The sequence below is a fragment of the Tachyglossus aculeatus genome (assembly GCF_015852505.1).
Source record: "Tachyglossus aculeatus isolate mTacAcu1 chromosome 12 unlocalized genomic scaffold, mTacAcu1.pri SUPER_6_unloc_1, whole genome shotgun sequence".
Taxonomy (NCBI): domain Eukaryota; kingdom Metazoa; phylum Chordata; class Mammalia; order Monotremata; family Tachyglossidae; genus Tachyglossus; species Tachyglossus aculeatus.
The window spans coordinates 11589728-11614802 of record NW_024044828.1 but is presented as its reverse complement, the minus strand read 5'-3'; the positions used below and the strand labels follow the sequence as shown (position 1 = coordinate 11614802).

Below are 25075 nucleotides of genomic sequence, written 5' to 3'. Positions count from 1 at the left end.
GCGAAAAAAGGGACTTGGTTCCCCCTGGAAGATATCCATAGATTCAAAGGGGGTTTGGATACATTTTTCTATTCATAGAGAAAAAAGTTAAGGATTTGCAGAAGATTCATCTCTAAACTTAAGGAGGCATATCAGGAAGGGCAACTATCACTTTATTCCTCCCAGCATCCTTTGGTTTCATTGTTGCAGACAGAATATAGAAATGGATGGACTTCTTATTTGGACTGGCAATCATCTAATTGACTAGTCCATAACATTTTTGCTACTTGTCAGCTGTGTGACTTTGGGCAAGTCACTTAACTTCTCTGTGCCTCAGTTATCTCATCTGTAAAATGGGGATGAAGACTGTGAGCCCTACGTGGGACAACCTGATTAACTTGTGTCAACCCTAGTGCTTAGAACAGTGCTAGGCACATGGTAAGCACTCAAGAAATACACCATCATTATTATTATTACTTACCTATTCATTCAATCGGCGGTATTTATTGAGTGCTTACTGTTTGTAGGATGGTGTTCTAAGCACTTGGGAGAATAACAATAATAATTATGACATTTAAGTGCTTACTATATGCCAGGCACTGTACTAAACGCTGGGGTGGCTACAAGCAAATCGGGTTGGGAAAAGTCCCTGTCCCTCATGGGGATCACAGTTTTAAACCCCATTTTACAGCTGAGGGTACTGAGGCAACAAAGAAGTGAAGTGACTTGCTCAAGGTCACACAGCAGACTAATGGAGGAGTCAGAATTAGAACCCAAGCCCTTCTGACTCCCAGGCCCATGCTCTACCCACTAAGCCATGCTGCTTGTCTGTATAATACAGTTGATAGACATGATCCCTACTCTCAAGGAGCTTACAATCTAATGGGGGAGACAGACATTAAAATGAATGTATTGCATTCTCCCAAGCCCTTAGCACAGTGCTCTGCACACAATAAGCACTCAAATACAGGTATGATTTTAGTAGGGTTATGCAAATGGAGAGTGTGGTGGGCTGCTGGATATGAAGGGGGAGAGAGTTCCAAGCTGGAGGGAAGACTTGAGCAAGGGATTGGTGGATAAGGGATAAGATGTTCAACTCACTGCCTGTCCATGGCAGGCCCGGTCCAGTTTTGGCAGAAGTCCTTGGGGACAAGGACCCAATTCCTTGGCATTAGCTACGGAGGATATAGACAGGTCCCAGATCATCTCCAGCCCGGTCACCATAGAGAGAGCCCATCCATTCTGGGGATTTAAATCACTCTTCAGTGGACATGGTGGTCTGGTTTGGTTTGATACCACCAGTGTCCTTCAGAGTGACCAAACAGATTTAGGACTTACGCCTGGCTCCACCTGATCTCCCTGAGAACCTGAGGGTTCAAGAGGACCCGGTTGGTCCGGATGCCTTGGAGCTGCTGCTGCAATTGAATCCCTCACCCCACTCTTAACTTCTCCATGCCTCCGTTTCCGTATCTGTAAAATGGAGATGAAATAATTGTTAGCGCTTAGTACATTCTCTGCACACAGTAAGCGCTCAATAAGTACGATTGATTGATTGATTCTCTCCCCCTTAAACTGTGATCCCCACTTTTTTCATTGGTACTTGTGAAGTTCTTACTAAGTGCCATGCCCTGTACTAACTGTAGTGGTAGATACACAGTGCTTGGCACATAGTAAGTGCTTAATAAAAGCTATCATTGTTATTATACAAGATATTCAGTTTGGATACAGTCCCTGTCCCACACGGGTCTCACAAACGAAATTAGAGGGAGGGGGATTTAATCTCCATTTTACAGGTGAAGTTAACTGAGGCACAAAGACGTGAATTGATTTACCCAAGGTCGCCCAACAGACAAGAGGCAGGTCTGGGATTAGAACCCAGGTCCTGACTTGATTATCTTGCATCTACCCCAGCTCTTAGTACAGTGCTTGGCGTACAGTAAGTGCTAAACAAATACCCAGGTTATTGTCTAGATCTCTCTACACCCAGTCCCATGAGGGTCACCTAGAAGCGGACTTGCTGTGTGATGGGCTCCGCTTGACTGTTGGCCATCCAGGGTTCTTCAAACTGGAGCCCAGGAACCTTCCCTAGGCAGGTTTCCAAAGACCTCACGAGAAGATTCCTTATAATAGTGATGATTCTGCCTCACATTGGTTCTGAAGCAAGTTTCTCTCAAAGAGCTTTGCAGATGTGATGTCATTAATCCTAACGTTATTTTTTGGTGGGGGGAGGTGGGGGTAAGGAGTGAATGTTGTTTTTCTAACTTCAAATACGACAAAACTTGAGCTCAGTTATAGGAGGCCAGTCGCCTGAAGCCATTCACTGTGAGTCACTGCCCGGTGGTCATAAGAATAGAACCCAGGTGCCTTAGTTCTCTGTCCAGCATTCTACCCACTAGACCACACTGCCTCTCTCCAGGCATTAACATTTTCCAAAGTTCCTGTGAAAACTGGGAAAGTAAACCAAACCGCCAAAGCCCGGGAGTCTAACATGACTTTTCCACAGCTTTTATTTGATAATATGCATGGAACACATTAAAAATGAGTCAGGTCTGTGGTTTTCCTTATGTGGAAAGCTCTCTGTGTACAAACAGCTAACTCCCCATTGTGCCTCAGTCGTTGCTGAATGAAGCCAAGAAATGAGTCAGTGCTAGATAAAAACATAAAACAGTCCCTCACATTTCTAAGCTGAAGAAAATATTGAGGCTGGAAAAATTGGCTTTTGGGATATTTGGGATTTCACTTTACTTTTCACAATATCTTAATGATGCCACCTTCAGTAAATATAAGTGATTAGTAGAGTTGCTGCTTCACCTGGGAACATTATCTGGCTGGATTCCACTTCCAGAGCCAATTCAGACATAAAACCAAGGTGGAACAAACTGCATGACTTATATTGTTTTGTTTTTCATTAAGCACACAGAATCAGACAATCATTTTCCTTTTCCAGCCCTAGTGAGTAATCACATCTCTTCAACTTTCTTTTTTTTTTTTGTAGTTCTTTAAGGCCTCGTTTTCCTTAGGAGTGGAGGCAGTAGGGGGAGCCTGAAATGGGTGAGCTTTCCCTCCTGTGGTTCTTCCAACAATGAAGTTGGGGGGAAGCAGTGACATCATAATAATTTGAGTTTTAATACCTTCCATGTACCGCATGCCACTCCAAGGGGGGGTGCCTCTTTGGTGCTGAGGGATAAAAACATCTCTTCTTCCCTGTCATTGCACCTAAGAACACCGAGGGCCCCTCTGGCTTTGTCCTGCAGCACGACTTTTGGGGAAGGGGTGTCAGTCTGTGAAGGGGCCAGACTCTGACTCGTTAAACAGGGGATGAAGGTGTTTTCCACTGTTTGCAGGTGAGGGCGGCGGGGGGCGGGGGGGAGAGAGGGAAGGATGACAGCCTGAGAATTCAGCCTCATAAATAATACTGTTATACTAAAGTTCGAGAGCACGTGGCTGAGAGTTAGGAGACCGGGGTTTAAATCCTATCCCTGCCACATGCTTTCTGTGTGACCTTGGACAGGACACTTAGCTTCTCTATGCCTTAGGTTCTTTATCTGTAAAATGGGGACTAAGTCCTGTTATCTCTCCTCCTTAAACTGTGAATCCCACATTGTCAGCTGCGTGACTTGGGCAATTCAGTTAACTTCTCTGTGCCTCAGTTACCTCATCTGTAAAATGGGGATGAAGACTGTGAGCCCCACGTGGGACAACCTAATTACCTTGTATCTACCCCAGTACTTAGAAAAGTGGTTGGCACAAAGTAAGCATTTAACAAATACCAACGTTATTATACTGGATAGGGGCTGTGTCTGATCTGATTGTACTGTATCTAATGTAGCGCTTAGCACATAGAAAGCACATAACAAAAGTGACAAAATGGGAATTACATTTTCTCACAGCAGGGAAAACAAACCCTTTAATGAATGGACTGTCATAGGAATTCCAGCTGTTCAAATCTGAAGTGACTAAGAGTGGTGCATTGATTTTTCTCTTTTTTTTTTTTTTTTGAGGGGGGTGGGAGAGTTGTGTGGTGATAATGGGATAATTGAATGATGATCACAAGACAAGATAGTAATGTTGATCTGAGCCTCCGAGTAGCTCCAAGGGCACTACAAAGCATTATTGGGTGAAAGTGATTTCCTGAATGTGGGTGACTGCTTATTTCAAGCTCCAGTGTAACATTCACGTTAGAATTCCTGATCAAAATGGAAGTGAAGGCTTGGAGCTTAGTTATGGGGTAGCCTTGGAACTAGCTAAGAGCTTAGTACAATGCTCTTCACACAATAAGCACTCAAGAAATAACACTGATTGATAGTTCTAAAAACATACCAGTCCAGAATATCACTTTACCATTCTGCACTTCCTACCTGCGTGGTACTCTAAGTGGAACAGCTTTTTTCTATTTACCCAGCATAAATCATTTCCTGCCCGCGGTACGTGGCTATTTGCAAGACTGCATAAAAGTTGTGTCCTGGAGTTTTGACTGGAATCTGCAGGCAGAGAGGGTAAGCGATGGGCTTGTGGAACAAGACCCTGCCTTGGGTATGGATACATGTTCAGACCAATCACCAACATAGACTGTGAGCCCGCTGCTGGGTAGGGACCATCTCTATGTGTTGCCAACTTGTACTTCCCAAGCGCTTAGTACAGTGCTGTGCACACAGTAAGTGCTCAATAAATACGATTGAATGAATAGTGATTTGTGAACCCTCAGCTGGTTATTTTTGCTTATTTTTATGATATCTGTTAAGCACTTACTATGTGCCTGGCACTGTATAAACTCCTGAGGTAGATACAAGGAGCAGCATGGCTCAGTGGAAAGAGCACGGGCTTTGGAGTCAGAGGTTATGGGTTCAAATCCCGGCTCCACCAACTGTCTGCTATGTGACTTTGGGCAAGTCATTTAACTTCTCTGGGCCTCAGTTTCCTCATCTGCAAAATGGGGATTAAGATTGTGAGCCCCACGTGGGACAACTTGATTACTTTGTATCCCCCCACTGTTTAGAACAGTGCTTTGCATATAGTAAGCGCTTAACAAATATCATTATTATTATTATTATTATTATACAAGGTGATCAGGTAATAATAATGATGGTATTTGTTAAGCGCTTACTATGTGCAAAGCTATGTGCTGGGGGGATACAAGGTGATCAGGTTATCCCATTTGGGGCTCACAGTCTTAATCCCCATTTTACAGATGAGGTAACTGAGGCATAGAGAAGTTAAGTGACTTGTCCAAAGTCACACAGCTGACAATTGGCGGAGCTGGGATTGGACACAGTACCTGTCCCAGTTGGGGCTGGTAGTCTTACTCTTAATTTTACAGATGAGGTAACAGAGGCTCAGAGAAGTTCAGTGACTTGCCCAAGGTCACACAGCAGAAATGGAGCCAGAATTAGAAGCCAAGTCCTTCTGATTCCCAGACCTGTGCTCTTTCCACTAGGCCACGCTGCTTCCAATGGCTGTTCTCCACTTCAATCATTGGTATTTATTGAGTGCTTACTGTGAACAGAGCACTGTACTAAGTGCTTGAGAGGGTACAATATAGGAAGAAGACATGACTCCTGTCCTCAAGTAGCTTACCTTCTAGCAAATTGGTTTTCTTCTCTCAGCAGATCAGAACCTTTTTGGAAACTTTAAAAGAAAGGAGTTTTGCCTGGGTTTCTTGAGCATTGCCTGAAAAAGAGAAAAATAATAGCCATTTTAAGGAAAGGCTGAGGCAGACAATCTACTCCTGTCCTCCCTAGAGCCTTTCCTAACTAGTCCTTCCCAACCACAACCAGTATATCCCACTAATCTCTCCCTGTCCACTTCCATGTGAACTTTTGGGTGTTTCTGCATACATCAGAAGCAGCGTGATCTAGTAGAAAAATCATGGGCCTGGGAGTCAGAGGACCTGGGTTCTAATCCCAGCTTTCTGCCCTCCCTGCCCACAGGGAGCTTACAGTCTCGAGAAGTGAAAGCAAATTGGGAATGTCAACTCCAAAATCCAAATAAAAATTCCCCTACATGACCCTAGAACCTAAACTCAACTGCCTCTGACCTGAAGTTCAAATGAGGCAACCAAAATTTCTGGCATCTGATCAGTCAACAGCAGTTAATTGTAGTCAGTCAATCAGTAGAATGTGAGTGCCTACCGTGTGCAGGACATAGTACTTGGGAGAGTATAATAGAATTATGGTATTTGCGTGCTTAGAGGTGAAGAAGGCAGGATCCCTGCCCACAAGGGGTTTACATTCTACCTAACAGTATTGGGTGAGTCTTCACAAAGTACAGGGCAGTTAATCGATCAGTCAATCAGTGAAGACACTTATTATTTGCTGACAGCAACATGCTGTGCTGAATGTGGGGAGCATTCAGCAGAAGCAACACACGGTATTTCCTGCCCTTAAGGAGCTCACAATCTGATGGGAAAGCCAGTTCATTAGAAGCCCACAGGGTTTAAGTCGGGGGAGAGGGAAGGAAGGAAGTTTAAGATAGAGCATCTGCCCTGGAAAATTTTGCATTCAAATAGGGAAGTCAGAGCTCATGCAAATACACAAATGTATAAACAGTCTGAAACCTAATGGAGAGAAGCTTAAATGCATGGCTCTAAGGCTTGTTTCCAAAGGTTCCCAGCTCAGCCCTGGAACATACTGAAAAATGACTGAGGGCAGGTATGATTCTTGTGGAGGAGACCAGAGGCCATTTCTCTTCACGTTTACTCACGCACACCCTTGACATGAACGCTACTTTCACCCTGACTAATGTGGCTATTTTAGGGTTTTATGGCACTGAAATCATGGAAATGGAGATGGAAAAGACCTTTTCGGTATTACGTTATTCAGTCTGCCACTGCTGGCTCTCACCCCATGGGAGATTGTACCATTAGGAAATGTTTTTCTGCTATTCAAATTACATTTTCCTACCCTCAGTTTCACTGAGAGATTCCTGGCTCTGGTGCCCTTTGACCAGCCAGGCTGTTCCACCCCTCCTTCTCGTTGAGGGTGTGTCCTGCAAAGGCAGGGATCAGAAGGGATCCTGAAGCATCAGTAGAAATTGTTCACTCACAGGGCAGGAAGGAGGCAGTGCCTGAGATGGCCAAGTGGAGTTTCAGGCCCTGTGGGAGAAGCAGATCTATTCCAAGCACCTAGTTTCATCTTGTACGTAGCTCCTTAAGGGCTGGACCATAGCAGTCAATTCTGTTGAAGTGTACTTTCTGAAGCACTTAGTACAGTGGTCTGCACACAATGACCACTCAGTAAACACCACTGATTGATATTCTCCCAAGTACCTAGTATGGTGCTCTGCACAAAGTGTTCAATAAACACCATTGATTGATACTCTCCCAATCGCTTAGTACAGTACAGTGCTCTATGCACAGTAAGCACTCAAAATTACCATGGATTGATGGATCCGTATTCTCCCAAGCAGTTAGTGCAGTGTATCAGACACTGTATTAAGCACTGGGGTAGATACAAGTTAATCAGGTTGGACACAATCTATGTCCCATACGGGGTTCACAGTCTTAGTCTCCCTTTTAAGTGACTGTTCCAGTAGTTTTGCCTTCCATTGAGTTGTTTTCACATTTGAGAAAGATCTAGTGCCCACACCAGGAGAAAAAAATGAATATAGCTAATGTTTAATCCTGTTGAGGCATCAGGATTTGAAAATCTCTCTCTCTCCTTCCTTCTCTCCCCATCTTCTTCCCTTTCTATATTTCCCCCCTCCCTTGCTTCCCTACACCCCGATTGTTCCCATCAGAACCAAGTACCTCTTTGCAGACTGCAAAATCTAATTACCAGCTATCGATTTTTCTTCAGCTCTGATTTCCCCCTCCCAGAACCAAGAGGTTTCATTTCGATTTATGCATTTCAAACCAAGAAACCTTCGCCTCTTTACAGTTGCTCCTACTTGGTCGGGAGCTTAGCTTTCTGATGGATGCTGGGAACAAGTAAAGGCAGAATGGTTAAGAATGTATTTTCTCACCGTTTTTCCATGAAGGTGTCCAATGGGCAAAGTCCAAAACCTGTCTGAAGCCAAGAGAGATTGCATTTGCTGCATCTCTCTCTTGCCTACATGGTTTGTCACGATTACAGGAGATTAAATTTATATGGCACATTTTGTTTTTAAACCCATGATATTGCTTCCTATTAGCTTATGCTGGTCCAGGTAGTTGCAAAAGGATTATTTGAAAATTTGCACCAGGAAATTGAGAGTAGTTGTTTGGGGGCCAGAGTGAGAGATGATAGTGGGGAAAAAGAACAAAATTGCAGCAACTGGAGGGCTTGTTACTGGAGCATTCTCTGGTCTCACACCTATCACTGACACAGCAAAGGCAGTAGGTTCTGGCTTTGATGTTTCCAGTCTTCCACTGCATAAATTTGTTTAATAGAGCCCAGATCTGGTAGTTTCTTGTTGTTTAAAGGGAATGGTATGAAGGTGGGCCAGGAGGGAATGATGAGGTCATCATCAATGGTATTAGATGTTTACTATGAGCAGAGACTGTACTAAGTGTTTGGGAATGTACAGTACAACAGAGTTGGTAGATACATTGCCTGCCCACAACGAGTTTACAGTCTAGAGGGATTAAGTACTTAACCCAAGGCCCTTGCACAAGGAGAGGACTGCTTTATGGACTGTGAGGGTTATTCATTAGCAGGGAATCCGGGTGGGGTCTGCAGGTTCCTGTGAAAAGTTCCCCTCGAGGCTGTGGCCAGAGGATGTGTCAAACAACTCTGATGTATTGTACTCTCCCAAGAACTGAGTACAGTGCTCTGCACAGAGTAAACTCTTAATAAATACCATTCATTCATTCATTCAATCAATCATATTTAGCACTTCTGTGTGCAGAGCACTGTACTAAGCACTTGGAAAGTACAGTTCAACAGTAGAGACAATCCCTGCCAAATACCATTGATGGATTAATTGAAAAGGACCTTATCTCTGGCCTTATCTGTTTGGAAATGAAAACTCTGGAAGAGATTTTTCGAAAGGGAAGCTCTGAATCCCCTTTATTTTTTTTCAGATGTTTGGGTTTTTTTGTTTTGTTTTCTGTTACTTTTTTCTATTTATTTTTTTTTGCTCATTGAGACTTTTATGCAGGTATCAGCAGTGAACATTTTAAAGCCCAAGGGAAGAAAGACCCCTGCACGAATGTGTGTTTATCTCTACTGCAAGGTGGCACCCAGAGAGCCTGAGCCTGAACATTGAGTCAAAAGCAGGTGTGTTGCAGTGGCAAGAACTGAGTTCTAGTCCTAACCCTGATGCTGGCTTCCTGTGAGTTTTAGGGGAATCCCCTAGCATCTCTGAGAAGCAGAGTGACTTAGTGGAAAGAGCACGGGTTTGGGAGTCAGAGGATGTGGGTTCTAATCCCAGCTCTGCCACTTGTCTGCTATGGGACTTTGGGCAAGCCACTTAACTTCTCTGTGCCTCAGTTACCTCATCTGTAAAATGGGGATTAAGAGTGTGAGCCCCACCTGGGACAGCATAATTACCTTTTATCTACCTCAGCACTTAGAACAGTGCTTGACTCATAGTAAGTGCTTAACAAATACCATTATTATTATTATTTCTGGGCTCTAGTTTCCTCCTCTATAAATTGTGGTTAACAATAACTGCTCCTTCCTATCAATCAATTGTATTTATTGAGTGCTTACTGTGTACAGAGCATGTACTAAGTGCTTCAGAGAGTACAACGTAACATTTCATGGAGATAATGTGAGGACACAATGAAATGAGAAATGTGAAAGTTCTTTGGAAGAATCCAAATGCTGGACATATTCAAAATATTAAGTGTTAAGAATTCCCTTTTATATATCGCTCCAGGGTCTTCTCAGTTTGCAAACTGCTTGAAATTGTTTTAGGTACCTAACCCATTTCAGACAGAAATTAGATCTACTGTGGGACTGCCCCATTTAGTCCAGATCTGTGTGTTGCCATGGCTTTTTTCCACAGCTGAAAGTGCATGACAGGAGTTACATCCATGATGAATGTTTTCATCCCACTCTGGTGCAATAGGGAGCCTGTTTAAATGAGAGAAAATGGAAAATTTCTTCCCTGAAGGCTTGGTAGCCCCACCTGAGTGTCCTCTTGTTCAGCAATAAAGAAAATCAATTTTTTTGTCTTTGGTGGACTCCCAGCTGAGGCATTGGGTTGGTGAGTTTCAGTCCCTCTGCTGGAAGAGGCTCGGGGCCTTGGCTAATTGCGTTCACCTGGGGGATTCTGCTTGCTGGTCTTTAACTCTGTCTGAGCCCACAGGGAGAGGCAGGAAGAGCTGTTTTGGTGGAGTTTCTTGCCAGAAGGGCCCTGTTCCAGTTCATGCTGAGTGTGTAGTGTTAGCCCATTTGGTAAGTCTATTACCCATTTGACTTTATCCCCCAGCAGGGATGGCCTTTTGCTTGGTTTGGTTTGGTCTGCATTTCTGAAACTGCCCTCCATTTTAGGTTTAATTTTTGTTTATGCTCTTGGCCCATGTCAAATACTGTTCCTGGAGATGGGAATCCTAGAAGTAAATGTAACAATTTATTCTGCTTAATTATTAATATTCCCTGCTTGGAAACAGAACTGCAAAAACATTTCCATTAAAACTCTGTTATCAGTGTCTGGCTTTATGAAGCATCTATTCTCTGCTACAGATTCCCTAAGTTTGCTCCTAGCCCTAAAACATTTTTAATATTCCTATTTTGGGGTGTGGGAATGTTTTGTTTCATTTTTTTAGTGAAAGGAAAGCCTGAATGAATTTTATATGAATGGGGAAAACATGCTTCATCCATTTTAACCCTTGACTATTTTGTTGGGAGAAAATTTCCAAGTGAACAAGGTTTTAAATCATCTCAACTTCTATATGAGGCTTGGACTCCATCAGCAACTGTTGGTGTTTGTATTGAAACATGACCCAAGAGTAAAGTCATTTAAAAGTCATATTGACAGACTGGAATTGGATTCTTGCTTCAGGTCTATCTCAATCCTGGAGTGAGGAGGAACTCAGTGAATTGTAGTTTTGCTGATAGGTTTTTTTAATGGTATTTTTAAGCATATACTATGTGCCAGGCACTGTACTAAACACTGGGGTAGATACACAATAATCAGGTTGGTTACAGCCCCTGTTACACACAGGGCTCACAGTCTTATTCCCCATATTACAGAAATGGTTTTGGAAAACTCCTTTTTCCATTCCCCTTTTTCTCTTCACATTTGAACACTTTTTTGACATCTCAAACACTCAAAGCCATTGAACACAAGCTAGATGAGTCTGAGCATCTCATGAAAATCTTATTTAGGCTTCAACTATTACAAAGATCCCAACATCATTACCTTCTGCATTACTTTTCCAACTTGAAAAATCTTTCCAAGGGTTTTCTCTGTCTCCTCATTTCTCAGACTGGCTTTCAGCTCTTACTCATTAAATTTGTTCCGACTTAGTAATAAGAATGAAAGTTTCCTTCGCTTCAAGTAAAGGTCATAAAGCATCTCTTAATGCCAGAAAATACTATTATTACTCATTTATCTGTATTGTTAATGTAACTTTTAATTGGCTTATTTTACATCTTACTCTAGTTTCCTGGCTTGAAGTTCTCAGTATTCAGAAAGTCAGTTCAGGGGTAAATGAAGGTGACAGTAGGAATAGCAGTCTTTGACCCATTGTTGACCCTCTGGAAAATGTTGAAAGTTAACAGGATTAGCATTTTAAAATTCCAGGCCTGTCTGAGAGAAGATTTTTCTGTAATTGTAGATACTCCCAATTCTGCTATATTGTCAGAGCTGTGCTGTTGAAGAACTTTGTGTTAGGGAATGATCACATGATATTGATTCAATGGACATGAATGAATTAAAGGACAGAAAGATAGTTTGAGAAAAGCACCACACAATTTTTTTTTTACTGTATCCTATCATGTTCTCTTTATAATAGGATTCGGTAAGTGTTATTTTACAGGGTTAAACAAAGTGTTGTAAAATTTCATCAGTCCCAAAGAGCCAGAGGGAGATTCTGGGAAAAGCCCCCAGCTGTCCAAAGGAAAGATTCTGTGGTTGGGTAAGACCTGGTAATCAACATGGGCTTCTATTTGTTAGTAGCCCATTATAGTGGGCGGGGTAAAGCCCGAGGTGGAGAGATACTTTTTTATTTTTTCCATTTCTATTTTTGGGATTTTTAATTTTGGCAGGCCTGGGGGTAAAGACCTTCCCAGGTGGTTCTCCACCCTGCTCTGGGGAAGGAGGTAGAAAAGGGGGAAAAAATGATTCAATCATGGACAAACTGTACTTGGTGCTGGTTTTATTTTGGGTAACAGAGGGTTTCTCCCCCATGCTCTGGTTAGTGATAAACAGCTGTGTTCTCGCTGTAACAGACTCCCTCACCCATTTACAAAATTGAGCACAGCTGCTTTGATGAACAATCCACAGGTTTTGCTCTCCCTTACCCAGTCCTTCCCTGAAGCCCTCTTTCCGCCTCTCCCCCTCCTCCCACCAGCCATGCTTTTAAAAATATGGTTAAGCACTTCATTCATTCAATCGTATTTATTGAACACTTACTGTGTGCAGAGCACTGTTCCAAGTGCTTGGGGGAGTACAATTCAAAAAGAAATAGTCACATTCGCTGCCCAAGGTGCTTACAGTCTAGAGTGGGGGAGAATGACATTAATACAAATGAATTAAATTACAGATATGTACTTTGTGCTGAACACTGTACTAAGTGTTGGAGAAACAAGATAATCAGATTGGTCACCATCCCTGTCCCACATGGGGCTCACAGTCTGAGGGAGAATAGGTATCAAATCCCCCCCTTTTAGACTGTGAGCCCACTGTTGGGTAGGGACTGTCTCTATATGTTGCCAATTTGTACTTCCCAAGCGCTTAGTACAGTGCTCTGCACATAGTAAGCGCTCAATAAATACGATTGATGATGTTGATGATGAAATCCCCATCTTACAGTTGAGGAAACTGTGCCATAGAGAAGTTAAGTAATTTGCCTTAGGTCATATACTAGGCAAGTAGTGGTTCTGGGAGTAGAACCTAGGTCCTCTGACTCCTCAGCCCCACTAACTAGGTCATGCAGCTGCTTTATCCCTCTAGCTCCCTCCCTTCCCACATGCAGTTTTGGGGCCCTGCTCCCAACTTGCCAGGCATCGTGGGCAGGGAATCATGGGCAGAGAATGTGTCTATTATATGTTGTACTCTTCCAAGCATTTAGTCAGTGCTCTGCACAGAATAAGTGCTCAATAAATGCAACAATGACTGAGCTGCTCACCCCCCTATCCTCCACACACACTTCCCTTGGGATAACCAAGGGCACAAGACAAGCGATCCATTCATTCAGTCCTTAGTTCTACTTGCACTTGACTCCTAGCCAGTCTGATTCACACTTGTAGGAAGAAGAGTGAAAGAGCATCGGCTTAGGACTCAGAGGTCCTGGATACTAATCCCGGCTCTGCCGCAAACCTGCTGTGTCACATTTGTACCCTCCCAAGTGCTTAGTACAGTGCCCTGCACTCAGTAAATATGATTGAAGATTCTGGAAGATTCTAATTCTCCAATTGTTACTGCTCTGGGTCTAGAGAGTGCCTTTCTTTGAATCTCTTAATTTTGTATAGTTTTCTTAAAAATGCCCGCAGTTAATTCAGTTAATATCGTAAAACTTTTGATTCCATATTGGATCATTCTAAAAGCCACATTTTAAGAATCAGTAGTGTTGCTCAGGTGAAAATACAAGATTTTATCCGGTTTGTTATAGCCCAGTGCTCTGCACACAGTAAGCGCTCAATAAATATGATTGAATGAATGAATAGTATTTAATAATAATAATAATAATGGCATTTAAGTGCTTACTATGTGCAAAGTACTGTTCTAAGCACTGGGGAGGATACAAGGTGATCAGGTTGTCCCACGTGGGGCTCCCAATTTTAATCCCCATTTTACAGATGAGGTAACTGAGGCACAGAGAAATTAAGTGACTTGCCCAAAGTCACACAGCTGACAATTGGCGGAGCTGGGATTTGAACCCATGACCTCTGACTCCTAAGCCTGTGCTCTTTCCACTGAGCCATGCTTATTGCACACTTATTCTCTGCAGATCATTGTACTAAGTACTCAGGAAGAGTACAACACAGTAGACACAGTCCCTGCCCTCAGTCCGTTAGGGAAGGAGGACATTAAAATAAATAGAAGACCAGAGTTAATAAATATGTACATGAATGCTATGGGGGAGGATACCCACCCAAGTGTATAGCAGATGCAAAACGCTGGAGTGGCAGTAATGGGGGAGGGAAAAAGAGACAAATGAGAGATTAATCAAGTATGGCCTCCTGGAGAATATATAATGTGAATATAATGAATATAAAGTATTTAAAATGAAAGAACAAGTCACCAGAGTGGTGATTTTTTTTCAACCTTGGACTATTTTTCTGGGTTTATTTAAAATGACAAAATACTCCTGGGGTTACAGAGTTGTTTTAATTTTGTATTCTTTGAATTGTTAATATTTAACCATGACAGCCCCACAGCACTTTATGTCCATATCTGTACTTTGTTTATATTAATATCTGTCTTCCTGTCTAGACTGCAAGCTCTGTGGGCAGGGAATGTGTCAGTTTATTGTTATTGTACTTTCCCAAGTGCTTAGTATAGTGCTTTGCACACAGTAAATGCTCAATAAATACAATTGAATGAATGGCAGATTATGGTAATTTGAAGAAAAATTTCCAATGTTTCATACCCATTTGAAGAAAAATCTCCGATGTTTCATGCCCATCTTTCTAGACATTGTTTTTTTTTTTTTCAGACCTTGAAAAAAATCAGATTCCATGCAATTGGAACATACCTAATAAGAATATTAATTGTGGTATTTGTGAAGGGCTTACTATGCATCAAGCACTGTAGTAAATGCTTAGGAAAACACAAGTTAATCAGGTCCCACATGGAGCTCAGGGTCTAAAGTAGTCTGAAGAAAACAACTCTTCAGTTTTTCTGAAGACTGTCGGATCTTTGGTGATCCATTACCCCTTTAATTTGGTTTCTGAAACAGACTTAACACTGGGAAAGGAGGAACGCAATACCTAGAAGGCAGGAGGAGAAATGGAAAAGAAAGTCAAGAGTCTGAATACATCAACAAACTGGAAAATCTACTCCTGAATAATCAAGTTGGTTGTAGTTAGCAGCGTATGTAAAGCTCAAGGGATTATAGGTGTGTTGCTCCCTTCCTTCCCCTAGGCAGGCTGCTCCCCAGCAGTCTGCTAACGGAGACTCGTAGTGTGGGATTGAGGGTGGAAAATAGGGTGGAAAATGTGCTTCTGGCTCTCCCGACGGGCAGATGTGTTGCCATGACAACTACAACGGGCTGTTTGCTCTTGCTGGTGCTACAGCTGGTCGGGACAAACAATACTAGCCAAGCAATAAAACCTCATTTCACATGCATTATAATTGCTAGGAGAATACTTGCTTACTTAGAGCCTTTTAACTTTCTTCCTAAGAGGAACACTTGGTTTATGTGGTGGTGATTTTGTTGTACTGTAAAGGCCTTTTTCCAACTAAAGGTAGCCAAATCACCTCCTAGTGAAACCACATTTCCCCATTCACCCCCCACCCAACCAACCACACACTTATATCATTTTGGAATTATTGGCCAACTTTTCATTTTGAGTGTTGGAGTTAATATTGGCAGTTATTAAGTGCCTACTATGTGCTATGCACTGGGGTAGATGTAAGAAAATCTGATTGAATGTAGAGGCAGGACTTTTGGGGAGGAGTTAAGGGGAGGAGGCTTGGTCAACAGACTTGTTGAACAAGGAATATGTTTACCAACTCTGTACTGTACTCTCCCAAGAACTTAAATACAGTACTCTGCACAAAGATTTATAGAGCACAAAGTAAGCTCTCAGTAAATCTGATTGACTAGTTGTGGGTAGGTTTTGAAAGAGTTACTGCATTAGACCTGATTTTGGGGCTTTCTCAGCCCTGTTTGGACCTGTCTCTTGTTAGAAGCCTGGGATGAGTGAACCTGGGAGGCCGCCCGAGAGGCAGTGGTAGCACAGCAAACGAAGAGTTCACCTCCACAGCAGAAAACAGAGAAGTGGGCATGTCACTTAATTTCTGTGCTTCAGTTTCCTCAGCTATACAAAGGGAATTAGCTACATGTTCTCTCTCCTACTTGGACTGTGTTTGACCTGATTACCTTGTGTGTACCCTAGTGCTTAGTACAGTGCCAGTCACATAATAGTGGCATTTGTAAAAGATCTTACTATTATTAACAGTGTTGTTCCATAGAGTTGTGCCATAGACAAATAAAAGAAAGGTAGAGGGAGTTAAAAGGCACTTGTTTTGAGAAACTGCTGAAGTTAGTGTTATTGAGTGCTGGGGAGTGAAAGAGTGTATCCACCCATATGCTGTCTTTCCAACTGAAACAGTCAAGTGAAACAGGGTAGCTGACACATTGTAATTTGAAAGTAATGACTGAGTGACAAGGACTAGCAAAATGAATGTTGTTACTTAATGCATGGCTAGCTGTTTTTAAAAAGAGGTGAAAATGTTTAACAGTCTTAGCTCCTATTTCCAAGGCCCCTTTATCATTATAAGAGTCCTCTTGTTCTTTCGCTCAGACAAAATACTTATAATGAGCCAAGTATAGTTTGATTATGATGGGGTACCGGAGAAGCACGGCAAGATTTTTCCTAGCTGGTGGAGCTCCTTATATGTGGTCTCAGATTGCGTTTTCATGTTGCAACTGGCACAGCCTGGATTTTTGTCTTGAATGACAAGAGGGACATTTCTTTAGAAGGGATTTTAGAGAAAGATGGATCTGAAAACAATTAGTTAAGGAACTTCCCGGCCCTTCTCGGTTTTGATGAGGTAAAATGTGAGTGTTTTATGAGGGATAATTTACGACAGATTGAAGTGTTTCTGTAATGGGGAGAAGCAGAAGTCAGCACTCTTGATGGCATGCTTACTGGATTTGAGTCACTGGCCACTGATCCCCTTTTCCTCGGCTCCTCCTCCCCTCTCCATCGCCCCAACTCCCTCCCTCTGCTCTACCCCCTCCCGGCCCCACAGTAGTTGTGTAAATATGTATTATTCTATTTATTTTATTAATGATGTGTATATATCTATAATTCTATTTATATTGATGCTATTGATGCCTGTTTACTTGCTTTGATGTCTGTCTCCCCCCTTCTAGACTGTGAGACTGTTGTTGGGTAGGGATTGTCTCTTATTTGCTGCTGAATTGTACTTTCCAAGCTCTTAGCGCAGTACTCTGCACTCAGTAAGCACTCAGTAAATGCAATTGAATGAATGAATGGCCTAGGGACTAGGATGTGTCTGTTTATTGTTGTATTGTAATAATAATAATGATGATATTTAAGTGCTATGTGCCAAGTACTGTTTTAAGCGCTGAGCACTGTACTCTCCTAAGCACTTAATAAAGTGTTCTGCCACACAGTAAGCACTCAATAGATATGACGACTTTGGGGAGGGACATGGAAAAAGACCCAGAGGAGATTTTTTTTTTTGCCCTATAGGTGAAGGACAAATGTACAACAAGCGCATGAGGCATAAAACAAGTTGTACAAGAACAAATGACACAAATTGTTAAACACATTTTACTAAGCTGTATGTAAAGGCTGTAGGGTTAATTGGGGTTAAGTACCATGATTGGTGTGGGAAATTGGCGTGAGTGAATGCTTTGCACACTGGAGACCCTTAATAAATACTACTGATTGAATACCCGGAGCCAAGAGGTAGAGCACTGCAAGGATTGGTCCCCTACCCATGGATCCCATGAACCCTGTAGCCTTGGGCCGAGGCCATATCAGTAGACTTGGGTCAGAATGGACTTGCTGCCACTCTCCCAATTAGTCCTGTTGGGCAAAGCACCTGGACACTTCCATGGTGGTGACTCCATGTGTATATCATCGTTCCTTTGGGATGCTGGGATTCCAAGATCCTGCAGCCCATTTAGACAATCACTCATGGAAAGACAGGGTCATTGGATTATTGGATAGCCTGGATACCCAGTTTCTTCCTCTATCTCCTGCTCTTCTTTGGTGTTCTTTGGAAGCTTATTTTGAAAATAAAACCCGAGTAGAAGCAGTGTGGCCTAGTGGAAAGAGTAGGGGCCTGAGAGTCACAGGTCCTGGGTTATGATCCTAGTTCTGCCAACTGGCTGCTGTGTAACCTTGGGTACGTCATTGAATTTAATGCCTCGGTTGCATTATCTGTAAAATCAGGATTGAATACCTAGTCTCCCTCCTAATTGGATTGGGAGCCCCATGTGGGACAGGGATTATGTCCCACCTTATGGACAGGTGTCTGCCCCAGCTTTTAAAGCAGTGCTTGATTCTTAGTAAGCACTTAAATACCATTAAAAATAGTCAAGCATCAGCAAGTATATTTTATCAACAGTGTCAAAATACAATTTCAGTCATTGGCAAAATCATATTAGGATTAGAGTATGGATTAGAAGTTGGAGGCTGTTGCTGGTTTGGTCAGCTGTTGGGTTGATAATGTTTCTTATCAGTCAGTTGGATGTGTTATTGCTTAAGTGTGAGTTACTTGATGCTTAATGATTTCTATGATTTGAAATCCTCCATTCAGCCATAGATTGGAAAATTATCCAGAATCCTTTTTGTAAGAATTGTCCTTATTGAAATTCCAAATAGTCCACAATGTGTGCCCTGAATGGCTTTTCCGGGAAAAGCTAATATAATGAAATATTTTTCCAAAAGTGCTAATAGAGTAATATTTAGGATCTCAGTTTTTAAATGTGTGCTATCCAGAGAATATCATATTACAGTTGGAGTGATTAAGTTGAACTGACCCTTTCAAGGGTTTGAAAAATATAGGTTTAAAATTTCTCTCTCATACTGCTGTTTAACATAATTCTTTCAGAAGCTTAAAATAGGCTTCTCTTTCCTGATGGGCACAATCCAATAAAAGCCTTTGCTTAAATCTGACAGTTACTGACTGCCTCCATTATTGAAGCAATTTTCACCAAAATGAACATGCTCATCTCGATGACAATCTGTTATCTTAAAAGAATGGAGGGGGTGTGATGTGCCAAATATTTGGGGGAAATTATAATCCCAATAATACCTAATTTTTGAAAACATCTTTCTTCCTTTCCCTGTTCACCAAGGGTTTATTCAAGGATTGATCTTCTAGACTTATTGATTCCACCAGCAGCTCACAGTTTGGTCTTGTAATGTCTTTTACCAGAAGGTAAGCTGGGAAGAGGGGAGGAGTGAAACCTTAAACCAAACAATTCGACTCCTCACTAGAGGCTGTAAAAGGTTTAGTCTGGGTGAACTTGAAACCATTAGCCATAAAGGGTTTTCTCCGTTGTCATGGACTCTTTGTACCGTACTTCCTGTTTTTTATGACCATGTGTAACCAAGGGTTAGCTATTTGTATGAGCCTGGTGTCTCTGGCCTCCACTGGTCTCCCTGTGACCTGCTAGCTTAACTCTGGCAGATGCTTGTGATTTAAAAATAGCACTTGTATGAAGAGGCGTCTTGGCAAATGGCCTGAACCCAAGGCTCCATGAAACTCAGAAAGTCCCCCAAGTTTTATCCTGCCTCTGGTTCTCTCCTGGGCCCTGTTCAATGTCACAATAAACATTGCCGGGTGGCCTTTAGTCAGTTCAAGATTCACCAGGCTGTAAATGCGCTCTGGGCAGGTACCCAAGAGCCCCATGGAGTCCCTGGCAGGGGGTTCTGCTCACCTGCCTTGGCCAAGGCTTAACTGAGTGTCTTCATTTCTTTGCTGGAAATATGAGGAAATACCCTCCTTTCAGAGAGAGGACATTCAGTGGCATTAAAGCAACCTGTTAATTTGTTTAGAGTTCTGGGCCAGGGCATGGTCCCTTTCTGTTAAATTACCTGCAAAGTATCGGCTCATGTGATCTGTAATCTCCCTCTTTTTCTTCTTCGTGTTGCCATTTTCCACTTGATCTGTGTTGGGTGTACTTATTTTTAGATTGTTTCTTTTTGCTTACCAAAATCAATGAGAGGCTCTCTTAGAGGCAGAACCCAAATATCCATTCAGCAGATTATTTAGTTCTCCTTTTTATCTTAAATGTTTACTTCAAGTTATGGGTCAAGGGCTCTTGATCCTCTTTTTAAGTTCTTTTAATAGTGAGTTGGTATCTTGTGATTGTGGTCCCCAAATCAATGTTTTCAAGTGAACTGCTTGATTTAGGATTCTCCCTCATGTTTACTTTAAAGGCTATGGATATCACACATTAGTGACTTTCCTTAATAAAATAGTCAGCAAGATGAACTGTGTCACCCTCACCGATCCATAGTGAGGGTGAGTGCCCAGTAGAGTAAATAAGGAAATGCTGTTTTAAGAGAACCAAGCAACAGAGACTATTACTGAGGTAGAATTTCTTTTTAGAGTAAATGACAAAGATTTCCATGGAGGAAGTCTAGCTAAATGCTGAATCCCTGTCCCCAAAGCTTTCATAAGGAGGGATGAAGATCGCCTGAAATAGGGTGGCCTAGAGGATAGAGCCCAGGCCTAGGAGTCTGGGGAGGGTTGTCTAATCCCAGCTGTCTCTTCTGTGCTGTCTGACCTGGGGCAAGTCACTTAATTTTTCTGTGGTTCAGTTTTCTATTTTGTAAAATGGGGTTGAAATACCTGGTCTACCTCCTGTTTAGACTGTGACCTTATGTGGGGCAGGTACTGTGTCCGGTTTGATTAGTACAGTTCTCGGCATATAGTAAACCCTTAACAAATGCCATGATTTTTATTATTGCTATTATTATTATAGCTAGCCAGTCTTGAAGGAAAGACCCATCTGGGAAAGATGCCTCCATTTCTATCTTACTGGACTATTCGAAGCCACTAACATGGAGGGTGACAGAGATGGGAGGGCAAAGCTGGCCATCTAGGCTTCACTGGCCAACCTGCTGTTCTTTGCATTGGCTGCTAATCCAGTAGAGCTCTTTGGGCAAAGTCTGAAGCACAAACCCTTCCCAAGCATTCTGTTTGGTGCCTAGCAGTCAGTAGTCAGGTTTAACAAGAAAGGAGCGGGTCGTGGAGTTTATTTTGGATGGAACTCCAGGTCTTTGGCCCTTTCTTCTCCTGGAGCCTTCTCATCTGGACAAGAGAGTGCTCTTTAGGCTGTAGCTTGTGAACAACCTTGAGTAGAGGAGGGATGTGGTTTGTTGAAGAGGAGAAGGAAAGGCTTTCTAGGTGGATGCGCAGTACTGCTGTACTCTGTACTGCTCAGTCTGGTTTTCTGTTTGTCAAGCGCCGAGTTCAAATTCATTGTTTATTTTAATGGAGCTCTTTAGGAACCAGTTCTCAGTTTAGGAAAGAGTAGACCTAACCCCACCCAAGGAGACAGGAATTGTAAACTTGATACATCCCTGCCGTGCCTGTGGGCAAACTATTCCTTTGGGATGCTGCCTATGCTTCAGCCTGGTACGTTATGCTTGCTGCAATGAAGAGCAGCAGCATGGCCTAATGGATAGAGCACAGGCCTCAGAGTCAGAAGGGACTGGGTTCTAATCCCGGCTCCACCACTTGTCTTCTGGGTGACTTTGGGGTAGTTATTTAACTTCTCTGTGCCTCAGTTCCCTCATCTGTAAAGTGGGGATTGATTGTGAACCCCATGTGGGCCATGGGCTGTGTCCAACCTGATTAGCTTCTGTCTAATCCTAATGCTTAGAACAGTGCCTGGCACATAACAAATGCTATCAAAAAAATAAAAGAAGACACTTTCCCTGATGGGGATGGTCACTGGTAGAGATGGCAGAACTGGTTTCTGAGGCAGGCAAGATGCCTGAATGACTCTAGTCTGTAAACTCATTGTGAGCTGGGAATGTGTCTGCGTATTGTTGTATTGTACTTTCCCAAGCACTTAGTTCAGTGTTCTGCACACGGTAAGTGCTCAATAAATACAATTAAATGAATAAATGATTAAATGAATGAGCCTTTAATCCCTCTACCATGCAGCAGGAGTGGAGTGTTGAAGTGGCAGAGAGTAATTTAACTTCTCTGTGCCTCAGTTTCCTCATCTACAAAATGGGGATTCAATACCTCTTCACCCCCCCCCTCCCCCCACACACATTAGACTGTGAGCCCCATGTGGGACATGATTATCTTGTATCCACCCCAGAGTTTGTACAGTGCTTGATGCATAGTAAATGCTTAACAAGCCCCACAGTTAGTATTTATTAGTGCTCTCTACACCATTTGACCACTGATACACCACCCAGGGGACAGCGGGAAGATTGAGGAAGAGGTCCTCCAGGGTACTGACAGGGAGAAGGAGAGTTGCAACTTTGCTGAGGCCTCTCAGGCCAACTAAGCTGCTCTCATCACCAGACCGCATTTCCTATTTGCACAGAGGGTGGGTAAATGGAGAAATAATATTTTTTTTCCTATCATGGAAAGCAACTGCCAACCTCCCTCTGCAGCATCTCACAGCCAGGGAACAATATCGGGAAGATAGAATGCTTTCTCTCAGCAGCAGAAATCTCTTAACTCCGCAGCTACGGTGTTCCAGATGACAAATAGTTTCAAGGGAGCTGCAGAGAAAATTAAAAGCGATTGGATCAGAAAGCTGTTGACTCAGTATGAGTGTTCTTTTTCTTAAAACTGTTTTCGAAGTATCAAGCCACAACCTACCAGTTGGAGTATTTTAGTCCTGCAAGGGCATAATGAGTGGGCAGCTGATGGGAACAGGGTTTCACCTGAGAGAGGTTTATTATAAACCACATGCCTTTTCCTTGGCCCATGTAATTGCAGTGTCCTGGGAAACACTTTGAGACATGAGTTACTTGGGAACTCTGAACCATAATAAACCATTATTTGGGTCAGAGAGTCCTGTTTATTTATTGCAAGCAAAGTATGCGCTCGGATTCAGAGCAGATCCCAGGTAAATGGAATCTTCAGAGGTGCGAGAAAATCCAGATCAAAGCATCTGTCTCAGGATTTCAATTCTTTAACCCAAATGCCTTTCCTGCTGCCAGAGACATGCTCTCATCCTCCCCACCCCCAGCTTTCTGTGGTCTTTTTTCCCCACCATTAAATGGTCACAACAATATCTAGCTGTCTTAGCTTCCTCACATCTTTAATCTCTTCCTGCTTATTGCATCTCTCCTAGGGGAAAGATGGTTGGTATTTTTTTTTTTTAAATTTCCTTATTCAACTCTGTGGGGCATTCAAGCTGCTGGAAGAGTTGGTAGACACAGGCATGGGAGGAGACAGAGATAACCCAGGGAAACTCAGGATTAGAGTTCACAACAATTGACTTTGGGTCGATTGATTCTTCCAATTGAAAGATCTCGCCATCTTCAGCCATTTGTCTAAACCTCCCATTTATAAATTGAAAGGCCAGTGGTGTTTCTAAACTCAGACTCCAGGTGGTCTCCAACCGCCATCCCCCAGTTTTTATTTCATCACTCCCTAAGGTCTCCTCCTGCTTCCCATCTGTGTAGTGGTGACCTATGTGTAGCATGCACATAAAAGATGATCTGGAGGGTGGGGAGAGAAACTTATTTCCCTCCACCAGTGCCTTCAGGAATGCCATAAAAGTAAATTAATATCCACCAGGACCTGCTGCTTTCTCTTCTGTGCCATCTTCAAACTCTGTTCTTAGAAAGTCTATTAAATCTCTGTTAGGGGAGAGGAAGTCTTGTCAACAGAATTGATTGAACATCCACTAAGCTCAGAACATTGTACTGTACTAGCACTGTGGGGAGTTTCAGAGGAAGAATAAAACATTGACTCTTAGCCTCTAGTAGATTATCTTCCAGTGGAGGCGGCATGTATGTGTCAGGTTTAGGCAAGACAAACTGTCCAGATAGGAAGTCGTTCGGTGTCAGAATAAGGAGGTGTGCTCACAGACGTGGCAGTTGATCACAGTGACTATTGGAATACAAATTTTTCTTATTGTGGAGTTCTTCAGAAATTCAGCCCCCATGTTATAGAAGAGCTGATGATAGACATATCTATATGCATCCTTCGTTTTAGAAGTCGATGTTATGTCTCTGTGCCTCAGCAGAAACAGGCCTAGAAGAGATGAGATGAGGGTTCCCTAATGATGCTGTGAAAACCATTACCACTAGAACCTCGAGCAGTTTCTCAGGCCTGAAGTTTCAGAGCTGGAGCTGACCTGTTGTTCTCAACAGGGGGACTCCATCATCAAGGTCCTAAGCTCGTTGTGGGGAGGGAATGTGTCCACCAACTGTCATATCGTACTCTCCCAAGCACTTAGTATAGTGCTCTACATACAGTAAGCGCTCAATAAATATGATTGATATCGTCACGGGAGAGAGTAGCTCAAAGGATGGATGCATGACAGCTCAGTCTAAGGGGAAAGGAGAGCAGGTATCTTATTTCAATTTTTAGAGGTCACATAGACAAGTGACATACAGGACTTGGGTTTCAATCCCAGCTGACTCCCACGCCTGTCCTTTTTCTGTGTATGTGGCTCCTCTGCTTATAAGAGCACAAATAGTGGGGGATATTGGAGGAAGTATCGTGGCCTAGTGGAAAGAGCATGGGCCTCGGTGTCAGCACCTGGGTTCTAATCCTGGCTCTGTCACTTGCCTGCTGTGTGACCTTGGGTAAGTCACTTAATGGAAAGAGCCTGGGCTTGGCAGTCAAGAGGTCGAGGGTTCTATTCATGGCCGTTCACTTATCAGCTGTGTGACTTTGTGCAAGTCACTTAACTTCTCTGTGCCTCAGTTACCTCATCTGTAAAATGGGGATTAAGACTGTGAGTCCCATGTGAGACAACCCGATTACGTTGTATGTACCCTAGCACTTAGAACAGTGCATGGTGCGTAGTAAGTGCTTAACAAATACCATTATTGTTATTGCTATGCTGGGCACTTAGTAAGTGCTTAACAATTACCACAATATTGAGAAACAGCCTGGCTCAGTGAAAAGAGCTCAAGCTTGGGAGTCAGAGGTCATGGGTTCTAATCCTGGCTCCGCCACTTGTCAGCTGTGCGACCTTGGGGAAGTCACTTAACTTCTCTGTGCCTCAGTTACCTCATCTGTAAAATGGGGATTAAGACTGGGAGCCCTACATGGGACCACCTGATTGCCTTGTATCCCCCCAACGCTTAGAACAGTGCTTTGCACATAGTAACTGTTACCAGATACCATTATTATTATTATT

General features: G+C 42.8%; 1 protein-coding gene across 3 annotated transcripts in view; it reads left to right on the top strand.

The window, feature by feature from the left end:
• Nucleotides 1-25075, top strand: part of CAMK1D (calcium/calmodulin dependent protein kinase ID) — a 259065-nt gene that overhangs the window by 38784 nt on the left and 195206 nt on the right. Inside the window, exon 1 of one of the 3 annotated variants that reach the window (XM_038740957.1) lies at nt 3224-3323. The exons of 1 other annotated variant lie outside the window; for it this stretch is intronic. In XM_038740957.1, the coding sequence (XP_038596885.1) occupies nt 3298-3323 (26 nt within the window). In that variant the 5' untranslated portion in view covers nt 3224-3297. Of the gene's footprint in view, nt 1-3223; nt 3324-19072; nt 19156-25075 lie in introns of those variants that run through there. One more of the 3 variants, XM_038740958.1, reaches the window with a different exon arrangement.